General features: G+C 39.5%; 1 protein-coding gene across 2 annotated transcripts; it reads right to left on the reverse strand.

The window, feature by feature from the left end:
• Positions 1-702: 702 nt before the first annotated feature.
• On the reverse strand, positions 703-16,070 carry akap10 (A kinase (PRKA) anchor protein 10). Of its 2 annotated transcripts, none has more exons than XM_063896054.1 (15): positions 15,821-16,070; positions 12,634-12,681; positions 11,806-11,991; positions 7,816-8,304; positions 6,903-7,001; positions 6,700-6,784; positions 6,431-6,554; positions 5,926-6,062; positions 4,711-4,855; positions 3,612-3,779; positions 3,285-3,394; positions 2,812-2,891; positions 2,097-2,149; positions 1,915-2,007; positions 703-1,832 (listed from the first exon to the last, which is right to left on the reverse strand). In XM_063896054.1, exons 1-15 carry the CDS (start codon positions 15,840-15,842, stop codon positions 1,827-1,829), a joined length of 1,845 nt encoding a protein of 614 aa, XP_063752124.1. In that variant the 5' UTR covers positions 15,843-16,070; the 3' UTR covers positions 703-1,826. The 2 variants fall into 2 exon arrangements, with proteins under 2 accessions (XP_063752124.1, XP_063752123.1); XM_063896053.1 differs by having other exon boundaries at positions 2,812-2,894.
• Positions 16,071-17,560: the final 1,490 nt, after the last annotated feature.

Here is a 17,560-nt window from a genome sequence, read left to right on the forward strand (position 1 = left end):
TTCTTGTCTCTGCATATCAAATACCTCTCAGCATCGACATGAACAGTACAATGGGTCATCTTATTATTCATTTTTGCACTAATAGCCACTTAATGTTCAACATCTCAGCCAATCGGAGCTCAGAACAGAGACTGTTAGTTTGTATAGAGATGGGCGTTGCCTCTACACGTGTAGGTAGTACAGTCTGGAAACCACATAAACAGCATGTAGCAATACACGAAACATTGGAACAATGTTCAGAGCTGATACGTTCCTGCACTGCTGTTATTTATACTTAGAGAAGTGATTACAATAGTGTGAAAAAAAGTAATTCAACAATTGAAATGTTTTATACTTAACAGAAAACGTTTTTGCCCATTGGGTTGAACTGCACTGTACAATTTATGGATGTCAAGACCTGTATAAGAGACGACAGAGGAGCCTTCATGAAAAGTACTTAGTCTTTCTTATGTCAAAAACAATCTGCTGTGTCGTTCATGTTGCTTTTTTGAGTTTTTCCCGAACACATCAATACAGTGAATATTGCCCCCTCCTGGTGAGAGGTGATAATAGTTCAACCTTATTCTGTTGGCACCAGGCAGGTTATCATATACTAATTACAGTATGTTAGTATTGTAAAAACAAATAATAAATTAATCAAAAATAAGTACAGCTGGCTAAAATAGCAATAATATACCAACTGTCAAAAAAAGAAGACAGACACACTTCATAATATATGTATTTAAATCAAACACAATTTAAATATATTATAGATTAAGTACACATACATACATACATACATGTCAGAAAACATTAGTGGTACATAGTACCAAGAGTCTTTTCTGGTTCTTTTCCACATGTTGGTAAGGCTCTAAATGAACAAAAAAATGTATTCACTGAGCACATTTTCCAGTTGAACAGTTTGGTCATCACTGAGATTTGTATCAGCGATGCAGTAAAAAAAAAAAAAAAAAAAAAAAAAATCAGAGATCAGAGATCACCATAAAAAAGGGCTAACATTAATATATGGGATAAACCAGAAATCTACATTTACATATATAGAACATTAAGGACATGGAGTTTGGAGTTTTCCAACACAACTGGAGCACTTAAGTTCAATAATAGGAGTATTTCTTCTTCTTCTAAGCTCTGTAAAAGGTGCCAGGAGTTTCATATTATAGGAGCTGAGCCGGTCCAAGGAACAAAGCTGCTCTCCTTCTGCTTCATTGTCACATTTCCAAAAGGTTCTACAGTACGCAAAAACAGCCGAGGTGGGACAGCTCACACGAGTGAAGGGCAGACGACATTACTCCGGGCGGGCTGCGGGAAGCGTATGCAGAAAACTGTACGACACTGATTTTTCATCTGCTTAAGCCTTACGTGGCTAACCCTTAAATTTCATCTAAAAACAAGGAATGCTTAAAAAAGGTGTGGGGAGGAGTGTCGTGAGGGCAAATTCAGTCTTTTGTCACATCCTCCATAGGTCCGAGATAAGAGAGACATTATTTCAAGACAGTGTCAAGTGTATGTGTTGTAGGTTTCCTTCCTTTAGGGGTGCCTTCAGTCCGACGTAAGAGCTTCACTTTGGCGACCTCACGCGTACCTTCGTAGTATTATGGAGTTTGGAAGATTGGTGCAAAGATGTACTTCAACTTTATCATGAGCCCATTCCTGAGCAATCTCTCACCCAAGCTCACACATTCATACAGACACATTGGGGAGATGATAAAATGCCTTGTTCATAATGAGATTAATGCAGTTCATTGTGGAGTGAGCCTTGTGTACAGTTTGTCACTGGTCGGGCCAGCGTCTGCAGGGCGTGAAGGGCCTTTGGTTCCTCAGCGGGGTCATAACTGCAGACACAAGAAACGAAAGAGAGAAGTTATTACGCACATCGCCGCTGACGAGAGGGACTAGCAGGTGAGGATTCTGTACCTTGGTGGACTTTCCGGGGCTGTCGTGACCTGACTGGTGGACGACGTCGTTGACGATCATCTTTGCTATCTGCCACGCCATCTCCTCCTGCGCCTTGATGGGAATGTCATAGCACAAACGTTAACCCTAACCTGCTTTTTATTTTAATCTTGAAGAAATATTTGATCATCTTGTGTCCTCACCTCGTCCGAGTTGCCTTGGACCCATTTCTTCATGGCTTGAGAAAAGATGGAACCTGAATGAAAGCAGAGGGAAGACTGAGTGAGGCTGCACATAAAACATATTAACAGCACATTAACTGCACACACTACAGGCTACTTTCACTTCCTCAAGGTGAGCTAAACATCACATATTTACACCGTTAAAAGGGACTTTTAGTTTGGCACAGTCATTCTGTAGCCAAAATATCTTGTACTTTATTCTAGACCAAGAGAAAACTCTCTAATATAATAAAAACATGTTTGTATGTTGCCTAATATTAAAATTGTAGCAGAGAACCTTTCTTGTATATTTCAGAATGTTTTAAAGAACATGTCATGGACAATAGGATTAGGGAGAAGATTATATCATTGAAGTATTTATGTGACTCTTCAGTATCTAATTTTACTTATTCTTTTTTATAACATATATTTCTCTTATTCCTGTAACTTACTTGCACCGTTATGTTTATTTTATCATACTTTTATTATGTTTTCTCATTATGTGAAGCATATTATATGTTGCCTTGTTGGAGGAGCCGGGATTGGGAGATTTTCAGTGCTCTGCTCACTATTGTGCGTATAGCAATAGAGTATTTTAATCTGTAATCTTACGGTAAGTTTTATATTCATAGATGCATTGTAGATGTTTTACACTGCACTGATATGACAAATATGACAAAGTGTGAGCATATCATGCCTTTGGATTTCTTCACGTCTGGCTCTGGCTCTGCCTCCCTGATAAACTGGCCCATCTCGTTCACCTTCCCGAATGTCATCCTTCTGAGAGAAGAGGGGCGGGATGAAGACAGAGCAAACAGACACAACTGCAATACTACTGTGTGTCTTTAATTTCAATCCAAATTCAGTGGGTGGGAAATAAATCCAGCAGCTTTGCTTTTCAATATCATTATTCTATTGAATTGTGTTTGTTCCAGATTCTTTACAGAGTGCTCATAAAACACTTTGACAGTGAGTCAATAAAAACAAAACAGTTACAAGCATTAAAAGCCAAACGTGGGCAATCAATGCAACATAAGAATAGAAGAGAACAACTTGAGGGAAATAACGAATAGATAAATTGGAGAACAGCAAATATCTGAAGAGTACATTTAAAGAGATGATGTCAAACACAGATGTAGCCCTCTGGTGCGTGAGACACACAGTACTCACCCAGCGTAAGGCCGCTGGTACAAGGACTCGGGGTCCAGGCTGGCGACGTCCACCGTGATCGCCTCGTCAAAGTTCTTCAGGATCTTGATCGCTGCCCTTTTGGCCCCCGGCTGCAGCGTAAAGACAACATGAACTGAATGTTAGGCAGCATTACGGGCAACAGTGTTTTCTTCAAAGACAACTAAACATCTGGAATACACACAACCCTTTCGGCATTTACCAAAAAAAAAGTCTTCATTGTTAGAGTAATGAGGCGGAACGGGAGTAAATGTCAGAAGGAACATCCCCACAGGGGCGGGGAGGGGGGTTAACAGGGGGGGGGGTCACCTGAGTCTGAGAGCCCTCGCTGGCATTTGAACTTGAACGCTCGTTGTCCGTGGGCCCGCCCTGACCCGGAGTATTGACATTCACAAACTCGTCCGCCCGCACAGAGTTGATGAGGTCACTCAGGTATTTGTAGTAAAGGTTGCTGGACAGGAAGCCTGGCATGTAGACCTGAACAAACGCAAAACAACGGTGACTATGTTAGGGAATAATGAGCTGCGTGATGTATTTCTGGGCACAAGTTACAAAAGGTCTGATTCTGACATTTACGTGCCGAGAATAGGGTTCAGCTTTCATTTCATTAACTTAAGGCAAGTGCATTTGTCAGCGGTGTAATAGGACAATTTGTCAGTGACTTACAACACAAAACCTTTAGGAGCATCCTATTAAATTACAGAAAACAGTTCAAGCAGATGACATAATAATTATGGAGCTAAAAGTTTTAAAGGGCAATGTGCAGTAATTTAACTTTTTGGTAACATTTTCTATGACGCCTATGTCTTAAATGCATTATAAACACAACTAAAATGTGTTATAATCCGCTTATAGCACTGTATAATAATAGTTATAAGCTCTTATAATTACCAGTATTAACATTACATACACCATAGTCGTGTATATGACATGACAATAAACCTTTGATCTTGAATCTGGTTTTTATTTTTTTCATTTAATCAGTCACTTCTGATGATCAATGAAAAGACACAGCTTCAGAGCTTTGAAACGTTTTGTGTGTTGTTCTTATTCTAGTGGCTAATACCCAACTCTGAACATAATTATAATACTGATTATAATGCATTATGATAAGATTATAATGTATTATAACCATGGGAATCATTAAACATTATGATCTTTTTAAAGACATGTCGAGTGACCAGCAGTTATGATGATACTTGACAATACAAGCTTTATAATGTGATGTGATAATCGTTTTAAAGCATTAGAAAGTGCTTGGTACTATAATTGTTAATTGCTATAAGCATAACATAAGGCATTATAAGCATGAGTATAAGTATGTTTATTAGACATTATAGACGAGGTTACAATGTTTATTTTTCAGGGTGCTGTATTGGTTATTCTTGAATGCTTCCCATTTCCGTACCTTCTCCATGGTTGTCCAGGCCTGTCTGAGTGGAGTGGTGAAACAGTCGGGGAGCGGCCCCCCCTCTCGGCAAATATTCGACTCGATCTCCATCCGAACAGAGTCGCCGAAGCCCAGAGGGTTAGTGGCCTGCAGTGAGAAATACCTGGAGAGGAAATAGAGCAATAAAAGACGGAGTACAGATGAGGCCATCTCAATTAGGATTTGAATAAGTACCCAAAATGCAACAGAATCCAAAGTAACCTCAAGAACTTTATTGAGGAAATTGCATTGGGAAAAAAAGCTGCAGTGTCAACACCTCTGGCTAGTAGGACCATGGCATTTACTAAATCTTTTATATTATCTTAATGTTAATGAAATGGTTAATCAGGGGAAATGTAACAAAGATATTCTAAAATTGAAAAGCAAATGGTCCTCTTATCTCCTGTAACTATAGACTGGGCTTCCTGTTCTGAGTTCTTAACTGAGTGAGGCAAACTAAATAACAAACTAATTGAAATGTCTCTCAGTGGCTGCAGATAATGTCAGGAATCTTGTTGGGAATTAAGTAATATTTGTTCAACTAAAATGCAGCTATAATCATGACTATGTTTTTCCTGTGGAAATATATCCTCTGGTTCTAAAACTGAGGGAGACTGGAACAGTAGGAGATATTTGATTCAACTTTAAGAAATATATACATTTCTCTTATTATTTGTCACTTTTAATTTGTAACTGTCCATGTCGGGATACTGTAGGAATGAAGTTTCCATGTCTGACTCCCTTCAACAGAACATTAATTCCACTTCAGGGCAATTGTTTCTGATACAAAAATATGTGTCATACATTTGCCGTTTTTTGTCCTCAAACCAAAATCAAAGGAAATAGAAAAAAGCTGAAAATCAAACTGCTGCAGAGGCACCAGGCAGAAACTGGTAGGTAACCAGGTAGTTTACTTCTCAGTTTTCAACAATCAAACCTGATAAATAAATATGACTTCTACCTCCTCTTTCGTCCTAAAATCAAACCAGTGCCTGAAGTAGCTTTCAAAACAAAGCTTAAACTACTTCCTACTACTAAAAAAACGGCAAGAAAATAATTGGTAACATTTTAAATATTACAAATCAATGATTAGCTTTAACAATGACAATAACTTAAATGATCTTTCTGGCTTTTGATCACAAATAGCTTTTGAAACATCAGGACAGGACTCTTAGAAGCTGAGTGTAGACCTACTTGTCGTAGAGGATCATGGCATCATTCTGAGCCTCCTGGCCGTCGTACTGGCCCTTTTTAGCTGCTAGCTGGTTCTGGAAGTTGTCTGCTGCTAGCCAGAACTGCAGGACATTCATCGCCTCCTCCTTTTCCATGTACTGCGAGGTGCAAGAGCACAAAACAACTCAACTGAAAGTCACTGTGTTTCAGGATTTACTGTGATCCTGTGTACACACGGACACAGTAAATAAATGTTTACTCCGACAACGTTAGGGACTCCTGGTGTTAATTGTTACTTTATTATAACAATAGTTTGGGAGTTATCTCTACTGAGTCCTTAGTTTATTATTGCTGTGACAACAGAAGTTCCCTGTAGCATACGTAAACAAACAGAAAGTGGTTTTGGGGTAGTGGCAAGAGAGGAACCCTTTTTTCAGTAATGAGGAGGCGCAGTTTGTGTACAAAAACAAACAGAAATTGAACAGTACTGCAGTGAAAAAGGTGTTTAATAAATGGGCCAACTCACCTCAGAGAAGTAGAAGAGAGCTGACTCACAGAACAAGATGTCAGCCAGGAACACGGAGCCACTCGTCAACACTTCGATCTGGTATTTACAGAAATGATGGCTCCGCAGGAACTCACTAAAGTGCCTGGATAAGAAATAGCAGGTGGGAAATGAATGTGAGGCAAAGTGACAAATGACTCTGGTTGCACTTTAGTTCTACTGTGGAAACACGTCGATAGGGAAACCTCTTTCCATTAACTCCTCCGTAAAATAAATGGAGAGACACTTACTGTTGCTCCAAGATGATGAAGACTACCGATTGTGCAACGACAAAGCTGTTTGGGTCCACCATGCCATCCTCTCCACATATCTTAGCTACACAGAGAGCAGACAGGAAGGGTATTTAAGACGGATGTATTACAATTTTTGTGATTCGAAAAACCACTTTATAAAATATATCCAAAAAAGTGAATTCCTAACGAGTGCATCTTACCCACGATGTCATTTCTGATGGGTTCTGTGATGGGGATTGGCCTCACAGCGTCTGGAGAGATGTACTTGGTGAAGATGTTAACTGCTTCCTTCTCTATACCTGCAGAACACAAGGACCAATAGTTTAGAAAAAACTGAAGCAACATAGGAGTGTTTTTGTGTCATCACAGAGTGGGATTGCCATGATAAAAACACTTTCTTCCTGGGATAACTTACCGTGTCCAACACAGATTGGTAAAGCCTCTGAATTTAAGAAAGTATTTTCACAAAAAAAAGTGAAACTGTAGATTTTGTCTACAATCATTTTTTCATTGAAATCACTTTAGGAAGTGATCTATGTGTGGCCTGTAAGAACAGCAGGAACTGATTACATGTTAAAACAGAATCACTAGAATGAAAGCAAGTCATCACTTCCTTATTTCACCCTTTGGGACGTTTGAATTGTCATAATTAGCGTAGTGATTTCTTAAAAAAATAAGATCCACAGGCCACAGTGACATCATGTTTTTGCCCACCAAAATCAAAGGCTTTTGTGCCGATTTTTATATTTTTCAGTTGAAGCCTGACCAAACATCAGACAGGGGTTATTTTATCCAACCAAATCATTTTAGGCCACTGGTAAGAAATATTTTTTCTCTCCACCACCCTCAGGAAATCGCCTCAGGTCAGAGTCAGGTGTATTGATACACAGTAGGTGCTAATTCTCAAATGATTCTTTATGATGAGTGCACTAAACAAAAATGCAGAGCCTCTTTATTTTGTTACGACGAAGAGACTGCAATGGCAAGGCGAGCAAAAGGGTGCCAGTCAAACATCACATCGCTTTCATTCTGTTTCCACTGCATTAGCCACTGAGTATGAAAACCCTTAGTAGACACATAATAGAGAAAGGGGGATGTTTAAAGTTGACTCACTTTTCATGAGTTCAGAGAGGTCTTGCAGCGTGCTGTTGGGCTGCACCTTGCAGGGAGTCCCAGTCCTGGAAGGGGTCTGCCTGCTTGGGGTTTCTGCTCGAGGGGTGCCGGGGCTCAGGATTGTTTCTGTGATGGAGGAGTCCCGCCGCTCCATGTGCACCGCCGGGCCTTCACTGCTACTTTCCCTGCTGAGAACATCGGCTGTGTGTTGGCCGAGCTGCGGGAGTTCCGGAGTTCTGCCCGGGGAGGCGGGCAGGGGCTCCGCCAGAGAGCTGTGTTTGACAGAGTTCAGGCTGTGCGCTCGCACACGCGACCAGCTGGTGGCCCGGAAACTCTCCGACTCCAACCAGAAGCGAACAAGGTGGTCGGCGCCCCGGTGTTCCATGAAATGCACGTAGTGAGGGATCGCCACGCTGTCCCGCAGGACGTGCTCCACCGTCTTAGACAGCCGGGAGCGGTCCTCTTGCTGATAGTTCACACAGGAGTGACCTGGAATAAAAATGCACACACAGTTAAGCAATCAACTTATAACTTAAGGCTTCGATTACAGCTTGGAAATAAATTAATATGTTGAAATTAGGATAGATGTAATATGAGATTTAAAATGTGTTAAATCTTATATGGCTTAAGGGTCTTTTCCTTGTTTTAAAGACTGCATTACATAAGGGATGTTTTCTTTCAAATTTCTAGGCCATTTTACCTGTTTTATATGCCTTTACTCGTTAATTTACTATATTCCCATCAATGTTGCTTATTCATCATCAGTGTCATTGTGTAAATATTTTTGTTTTACCACCAATAGTCAACCCCACAATGTCTTTCTCCATATCGCCCAGCCCTATCTTCAAAATAAGTAAATGTTGAAAGTTTATTGCTAGCTTAGGGAAATTTAAAAGATATAATACACACAAATAACTTAAACTTCTTTTAAGAAAGTCACTTTCTACATTTGAAGGTAATGGTAAATATGTAATCCAAAAACTGTGATGCTTTCCAAACATAACAAATGTCAACAGCTCTATGCAATTTTATTTTTTTAGATTTCACTCTTAAGGTGTTTGATTAGTGTGGATTTGTGTTTGCAAGATCATATACACTTTTTAGAGAAAATGTACATGACTAGAAGATGTATACTGCCTTAAAGTATTTCACTGGAATAAGAGACAAAGCAGCACACTTTCTATTATTTACAGGCTTCAACTTTCATAATAGAGTTGAGTAGCAACATGAAGTGAACAATAAAAAGTGGATTCTCCGTGTTCAGGTCTCATATTTCTCCTGCACATCTGATCCAGACTGTACGAACGTGTGCCTGTAGAGGTGGCTTTAGACTGTGCAATTTCACACATGATTTCACCCAGACAAACTTTTCAGAGGCACAAGTCAACATCATACAGTCATTATTGCGTGTATGAAGAGGTCAGCAATAACTGTGGAAGCCATAGCTCCCTTCGGCAGTCTCGAACTCCTGTACGGATGTCATATGATTTCAGTGTACTCTACCTTTAACAGAGAAAGCCTGTTTGAAGATCTTTAGGGACTGCAAGCACAAACTACCAGCAATCAAAATAAACAAGGGAGCGCACTCACTGAATATATAAAAGACACTTGCTGCGTTAGGAATAGGAGCATGTCTGCTGTAGTTAGTCTGAAGTGTGGGCTGAGGATTTGTGGTGTTATGTTTGCTGCTCTTTCAAAAACAATATGTGTGCATCACCCAGCGTGAACCTCCTCGCATCATTCCTTAAGATCACACAGTGACGCCACATCATGAGAAAGCGTCTGCCTCATTTGAATATCTTTTAAAAGTCAGTCACTGCTTTTACAATGCCCCCCTTCAACCGCTGTCAAAGGAGAGCAGGGAAATCATATGATCTCGTTTTACATAATGGTTCACACTGTCACTGCACTGTAAAGATGAATGATTAACTCCCACTAATATGTATTTAAGTCTCACTTTAGGTTGAACTGCCATGGCTGCCTACAAGCACATTTCTGAGGGGTTAGTTTGAGAGAAAACAATTCATATCTTTGTGATGTAGAACCTGGGGTTACAAGAGGGAACCAAGAGTGTTAAACAAAAAGAAAGAAAAAGGTAAACAAATTGAACATCACATGCATTGCCTTTGTTAAGGTAATGTGAAACGTCCCTGCAAAGCGCCCTATTCTTATTCATACTATTACAAACCCTTGCTGTTACTCACACTCAAGCATTAATAAGTGTGTAAGTCTCTTAGTGTTAAGGGCTTAAGGCCTTAGAGGGACGTCGGAGCGGGGGTCGAAAACATTTTTTTGCTTTGTGAAATGACCCGGAAGCATCTGAGTGGCAGTCATGATAAGAGCTGTTTGAATTCTCTAAATGAAGGGTGCTTCAAGTCTTTCTTTCCTATCCGCTTTAGCATAGCATATCCATTACCGAAGGAAATGTATTATAAGGCCTTCCCATAACCCCTAGTGGCAACAACATTTAAAGCCTATATAACATCCGACGTCACTGTTTAATTGAACTCTTATGAATAAACTGATCCTTCCTACGCGATGTTCTCTTTCATTACCTGACTTGTACAGCTTTGAGATCGTCACTGTAGCCCACTCATTTGCTGCATGTTCCATAAACACTAAAGACTGCTGTCGTCTGAATGGAAATTAATTCTATCAGATCTTTCCTTGACGTTTTCAAACGAGGTCAAGGAGAAGCATCTAGAAAGTAGACAAAGGATCTGATTTGTTTGACTATTCAAATCGCAACCTGTGATTGGGCCTAACCCACTTTGCCTTTTAAATCCTCCCTTTCCTTCTTCCTCTTTCCTTCTGGTGCCGATGACTTTCCATCTGATCTTGCTGTCTGGGCAGGTTCCTCCACCTGTCTGACTCACCCTGTTATTGTCTGGGCAACTTGCTCGGGCAGTTCCTGTCAGTGCTTGTCATTCCACAGGTCCTGCCACACTAAATATTCACTTCCTTGTATGTTTGCATCTAACGTAACCAGAATCTAATTTTAGAGCACTTTGGATAAAAGGGAGGAGCTGCTTTCTTACTACGTGACCCTGAGAGAGGAGAGCGTTATCCCGTGGAATGTCTTGGTGCTCGACACAGTCAGTGCATGACGTTGTGAAGATTATTGGAGGAGTGTTTGCAACATGCATAAGAATGTTTAAGACATTTTAGTGATGCAAGAGTCGGCTCAGGTATACTATAGTAACAGCACATTATTATGAGACACCTATTTTGTCCTTTAAGGTTAAACAGGAGCTTACAAATTAAACCAATATAGATCCTTCTATTGGTTTAATTTTTATCATTTCTATAATATTGAAATTTGTATTCATTTTTTTGTGTTGAGATTTTATTATTGGGCAGAAACATGCTAAGATTTTCCTTTTGAAATATTGTTTTTTCAATAAATCTGGTATGACTCAATTAATCAGTTAATTGTCAAAAATAAACTAGCAAATAATAAGTTAGTCTTTCTGTTACTTTTTTTTTTTATGAACAACTTCTCTGATTTTAGAATTTTAAATGTACGGATTTCCTGCTTAAAATGCATTATATGATAGTAGTACAAATATGTTTGGGATTTGGACTCTTGGTCTTAATGGTTAACTGGGAGTCTGGAAATTATGACGGTCATTTTCTTACATTTTCAAAAGATATTATATACTAAGGGAGAAAATGATAATCAAATAAATCAATAAAAATAATTGTTCCTCTATTACTGCATTTTCTGTTGCAACAAATGTATACAGATGCTCAATCAATCAAAAGACTAACTTGCTAATGTGGTGGTCAGGTCACGGACTAACATCAGACAACAATTTATGTATCAAGTGCAACCATTGAGCTATAGTAGACCAATATTTGGGTTCAGAAAGGCAAAGTGCTAATATGCTAGGTAAAACTCTTAGGATATGGGACAGGATATTCCTCAAATTGTTAAATGACTTGTGTTGTTCCTTCATCACTTAAACACAAATGAGTAAGGCTCTGTACCAAGATCTCCAAAGTGCGCAGCCTCCATGTGGCTCGGCTGTTTCTTGAGGATGGCGGTGCGACCCCGGGCGAAGGAGTCCATGTTTGCGGAGATGGCGTTGATGGCCACATGGCTGGGCCCGGCGGATTCCTGGATAGCATGGTGGTTCCTCAGGCCCTGTGATGGAGACTGAGGGCTGGGTGGAGCTGTGAGTGAAAGGGGAGACAGAAAATAGGCATTTAGTTAAATAGATAGAAGAACAATTGTACAATGATATCAAAGATCTATGTGTGTGTGGCGTCAGTGTGACGTGAATGAAAAGATCTTTTTGCATGTTTTCCAAAGCACTCACAGTAAGAGTGTAGAGGCCCTGAGGGGTGATGAGAGACAGACTGCTCAGTGTTTGTTTGACTGGGAAGTGTATCACTTCCCAGTCAAACACGAGCAATGGTAAAAAAAAAATAGTAAACCAGATAACACAAAAATAAATGCAGAACCGTTCTAAGTGAGCACACATGTAGGAATGTCTTTAATATAGCTCAAATTGACCACAAATGCATCATAGAAAAGCAGATAATAAAAACACTTGTCTTTAAATGTTATTTTACATTTTAAAATATATATTAATTTTTTCCCATTTCTTTTACTTACCAAACTGCTTTTTGATTGAAGGCATAAGCTATTGCATGTTTATTTGTTTTGTTTCATTAATATTTTCCCAAATAAAAAAAAAGGTATAGACAAATGGAGTCATCAAATAAAAAGTAATAAAGAGGAAAAGAAAATGTTTCACTTCAACAACATACTCTGGCACTTTCATTTCGTCACTGAGGAGATGATCAACTCACCTTTATTGACTTTAGCTTCTGTCACTCTCTCGGGTTCTTTACTTTTGGCTGTGGGGGAGAAAGATGAGAACTGGGTTAGAATAGGTGAAGCGTTTTCATTCACAATACAGGGCGTGACCAACGAGAAGTCCAACATAATGAGATACACTGACAGGTGAGGTAAAGGGATGGTGCTGTGTGGTGTCGCAGCGGAAAAAGACTGGAACTCACTATCTAGCTACACAATGACATGGTGAGGAGACGGATACGCTAGAAAAACAAACAGATAATTCGCTGCAGACCTGCGTCCTTGCTGCTCCTGCTGACGGATGAGGAAAAACAGGGAAGCTGTGTTCCGATACATGAAAGCCCTCTCAGTCCAGCTCATTATATAGCAACATTGAGAAGGGCTTTCATACTGTAAGTCCTTTAGAAGATTTGTGACCTTGGCGTTGAGCACTGGTGGGTCCTTTAAACTGCTGTAAAGTCGAGGGGAGTTGACTGACTAATGCAATATTATACACAGCATTATAAATCACATGCATAATGCAAAACTATTCAATACTCAAGGATTTGGTACCAGTCCAAAACTCTTTGGCCAACTGTTGAATAAAAACTGAAGTATGTAGCATGCATTCGAACAAATGCAGAGTGGCAGACATGGCAGCAACCACTCATTAGGGTGACGCAACATTCATATCTTTAGATTAGGCTGTTGTTTCAAAGGGCGGTAAGGATAAGTATCAATTTCAAGTACTGACATTACAAATGGAGGGAGGCCTGGGCACAAGAGCGTCAGAGTCGGTAGGCACTGATAGGCTGTCAATCAGAGGGTGACTTCTCAAAATCTCTAAGCTCAAAAACGTCCTCTTTGCAGAAGTGAAACATGGAAGGAATAATAAAGGATGTTTTGCAACTAATACATATTCATAGAACCATGGGGATGTGCTGTAATGAATGTATAATAAAATGAAAGCTTTTCAATAGATGCACCCATGTACGCGCACGCACGCATCGATACGTTCAGCATTCCCACAGAAAGCCTCACAAACACTTGACCTCCATGCATAATGTCAGCCTCCTAGTGAGAAAACTGTGACTGCCTGAAGATGGAGAAATGTTTATGACTGGACAAGCTAAAAAAGCGGCCTGTCTCGGCTAAAAGATAATATATAATAATCAAAATGTTCTCATACTGCCTGTGCTGCAGCACCTCTTTTCACCCTCGGTCTGAAACCAGAGCCCAGTCTGCTCTGATAAAATTAGCTGGCCGGCTCTGGTGTGATTGGTCAACACTTAAATGATGAGTCGGAAATGTCCCGCCCCCATAGCCTACCTATCACGTACACTGTGTTAGAGTGCTAGCCAAAAGAAGCGTGAGTGTTACATCGTGATGTCAACATGTATTTACAAAAGTAAACAAAGTAGTCCAATAGAGAAGTTTCAGGCAGGGGGGAGAGTGTGTGGGAGAAAAACTCACTCCGGAGGGAACTTAGCGATTTTAGGGCGGTGGTGGCAAGATCCATAGGATCTTGGAGCAAGCCACCGTTCCCTAAACTGCTCCCTGGATGCCATGCATAATGGAAGACCTGTGCTCCTAACACTAGTATGGGTCGAATGTTGAATGATTATGGGTATACTCTTCTCTCCTTCTTCTTCTTTAGCCTTTCTCAGACCATTTACATGTACAAAAAATGTATACAACTGACTACATGAAGGAGAAAATTCCCAAAAGAATAAGAAGGCCCCTTTAAAGAAAACAGCTACACCATCATAAGCAGTGAAAAACTACAAAATAATAACAAATACTTCCAAGTAGCTTTTTATGTTTTAACACTATTAGAAGTGCTTTGCGAAACTTCACAAAAAACGTGCACATATCAACCATGTTATAAACTAAGGATCCATCTTCCTTCCTGTCCGTCATGAGTATCCTCCAAGTTCAGAGCATAAGTGCACCCTCTCTCATTTTTTGTCAACTGCTGTGTCAGCTGCTTTGACCGCTGTAGCCTTTCAGGAAAAAACACTCATCTTCCTCTAAAAGATGAATAACTTTGGAAGAGTTATTACAATGAAGCTACAGGCAGTATTACTAAATTAAAAAAAGATACTCCAGTAGAAAATCAGTTTTACAATTACTGCTTTGTTGTGTCTGCCCCTTCTCATCTGTGTACTTTCTTTTTATCGACGACATGATTCATAAAATGCAGAGCTACTTGATGGAGATGTATTAGCTACACAATACTAAACTGCTGTGGTCTGCTACAATTATCCTGCTATAAAGTGAATTGTTCACTATGTTATGCTTGTAGGTTGTGGTGGTCCTTGAACCTTTATATTGAGGTGACTTTGATATTTATCTACCCTAATTGATATAAAGTTTGTGCAATAAATAAAAAGATGCATCTGCACTAGTCTACAAAAATAGAGCTGAACCAATGTCAAAACGATATCAAACTGTTTCGAGAAGACTTGCATATTTCAACCTGTATGAAAGAGCATATACATGAAAGCTGACTATACTAATATTATTTTACTTGGCAGCCAGAAATATGACCTCATCATGCTTTGGTTTATAACTAGAGCTTCAGGTTCAATTCCATCAGAGCCCTCTACTTAACGTTCAATGACGCTGACCAGTGATACTACCGTTAGCTAATTCCATTTTGGTCAAACTTTTCTCAATGAAGACTAAACAAATGTTCTTATATACCCTAACAACTCTAATTCAGATACAACGGACATGTAATAGCCCTTGTCATACTGGTTTCTGGTTAAACCTGTATGGAAATGTGTTGATAAAGCTAGCTAGCTGCCATAGCAAAGTTCGACACTTGTATAAATTGATGGCTATCACAGATATTGGTGCTCGTTGGAGTTTATAACATTTAGAAGCATTATTTTATGCAAACGGTGTCATGATGATGTGTCTAATTGATATCACACACAGTTGACAGCTCTTGTGGGTGGATTTAATTCCACCCTGGCTAACACTAGGGCAAGCAGGCTAGAGAGGCCACCGCTAAGCTAACCCTGTTACAGCAGCGGCACGGCACCACAATCAACGCTGTACCGCCGATGATTTACTCTCGGCCGCAGTCTCGACCACACTTAGTGCCATGTTACCGGGGACTACTCTGTCCTCAGCTGGACTTTCTTTGCTGGTAGACACCGTTGACGTTGCAGCGTTCAGAGGGAGCTTCCTCACCTTTCCTCTTGAAAAACGACATGACGGGTTTCACACTCTGGACGTTTCCTCAGCTCACTGACACCGTCCCGTGGATTCGCGGGTCCCTTCATTCAAATGCATCTGTTCTGTACACTCCTGAGGGGGAAACGGGTGATTATCGCAGCCCCAGTGAGTGCTGTCAAATTACAAATTTCTCCAAATCCAAACCCAGCAAAGCGGCCATATTGTCAATAAACGTCTTACTTCCGGGCTGGTGCGGCAGCAGCATTGTGGGAAATTATGTGTTACGTGCTGTGGCCAGAAGAGGGAGGTGTCTTCTTCCTCTTATATTTTAATGGCGGTTGGCAAACAAGAGGGAGTTGAGACGCTAAAGGATTTACGTCCAAATATTTATCATGGTTTATACCATTTAATTAATCAATTTAGCAAAATTCACAGTGTTAATAAACCCCCTGTCAAATGAATTATTGTATGAGGGTGTAATTGTTGTAATTGCTATGCTTTGTTTTTATTTATATATTTTTTCGTTATATACTTTTGTGTTTTATTCAGCTCTCCTGTATTGTGTTGTGTAGTTGATTGACATGATATAAATGTTTTTGCCAAGTACACTTTTTTAGTTAATAAAATAACATTCTAAAATGAATCTATGTAATTATTAAATATCAATATGCCATCCTTAGACATTTTAATGGACAAATTATTTAGTATCATTATTACAAACTTATCGTATCAACTTACCTAAATGTATGGACATAAAGATTCTTTGCCTCTTTTGTTGTAAATAACTATGTATAACATGTACAAACTAAATTGAAGCAATGCTTCAATCATACATTCCTAATTGTATACTATTTATGCATACCCAGTATGTGTTTTGCTTAAATTTACATATCAGGGCAATTTCCAACACCCATGATCCAAAGGTCAGTTTTCCTCACAACAATGACTAAATGTAATATTGCTGCTGCTGCTGCTGCTGCTGCTGCTGCTGCTGCTGCTGCTGCTGCTGCTGCTGCTGCTGACCATTTCATATTGATATAACTGTAACACAAAGCCATGTTTGTTTTCTATAACCTATTGTTATTTCTCATCATCAGCTTTCATTTTTCATATCTTGGAAAAATGTGTCAGTATGAATGAAAGAATTAGGGTAGCAGAGAAATAAGTTTAATCTAATTGTGGAATGAAGTATGGTAAAAGGAAACACAAATGGGGCTCATAATGATTTCTCAACAATAGTGAGAAGTGGAAGACAGTATGCTAAACAAAACGGGTTGCTTTCAGCTTTATAACATCCACGTAGATGTGTTATATTTTCTCTAAGGAAATCCTTATTTAGTTTTGTAATAATGTAATGTCCAGTTTTGACACTTCATTTTTTTTTCTTCATAAAAGATGACAAACAAGGTCTGAGGACAGTCTGAAAATGGGATTCATTTTTTTTAACTGATGCCTATCTAAGTACCAGCACAGGTGTTTTCATTTGTTCCTGATTAAACCTCTGCTATCACACCTCACAAAGTCAACTAAAGATCAAAATATCAGCCAATCACATTCTGTAAACACCTGTGTTCTCCTTAATATAAGCCTAATAAAGCAATTAAGTGAAAACACCTGTGTGGGTGCACTGAGGGTGTGCTTTCTCTCTGTGTATACATTGCATAGACAGCATTTGCACAATGTTTTAATTGGCATGTAGTTCATGGTCACAAATGTACTATACTTGGCTTTTTGAGTGAATGAGTGATGCACACA

Source organism: Eleginops maclovinus, chromosome 11 (genome assembly GCF_036324505.1).
Source record: "Eleginops maclovinus isolate JMC-PN-2008 ecotype Puerto Natales chromosome 11, JC_Emac_rtc_rv5, whole genome shotgun sequence".
Classification (NCBI taxonomy): domain Eukaryota; kingdom Metazoa; phylum Chordata; class Actinopteri; order Perciformes; family Eleginopidae; genus Eleginops; species Eleginops maclovinus.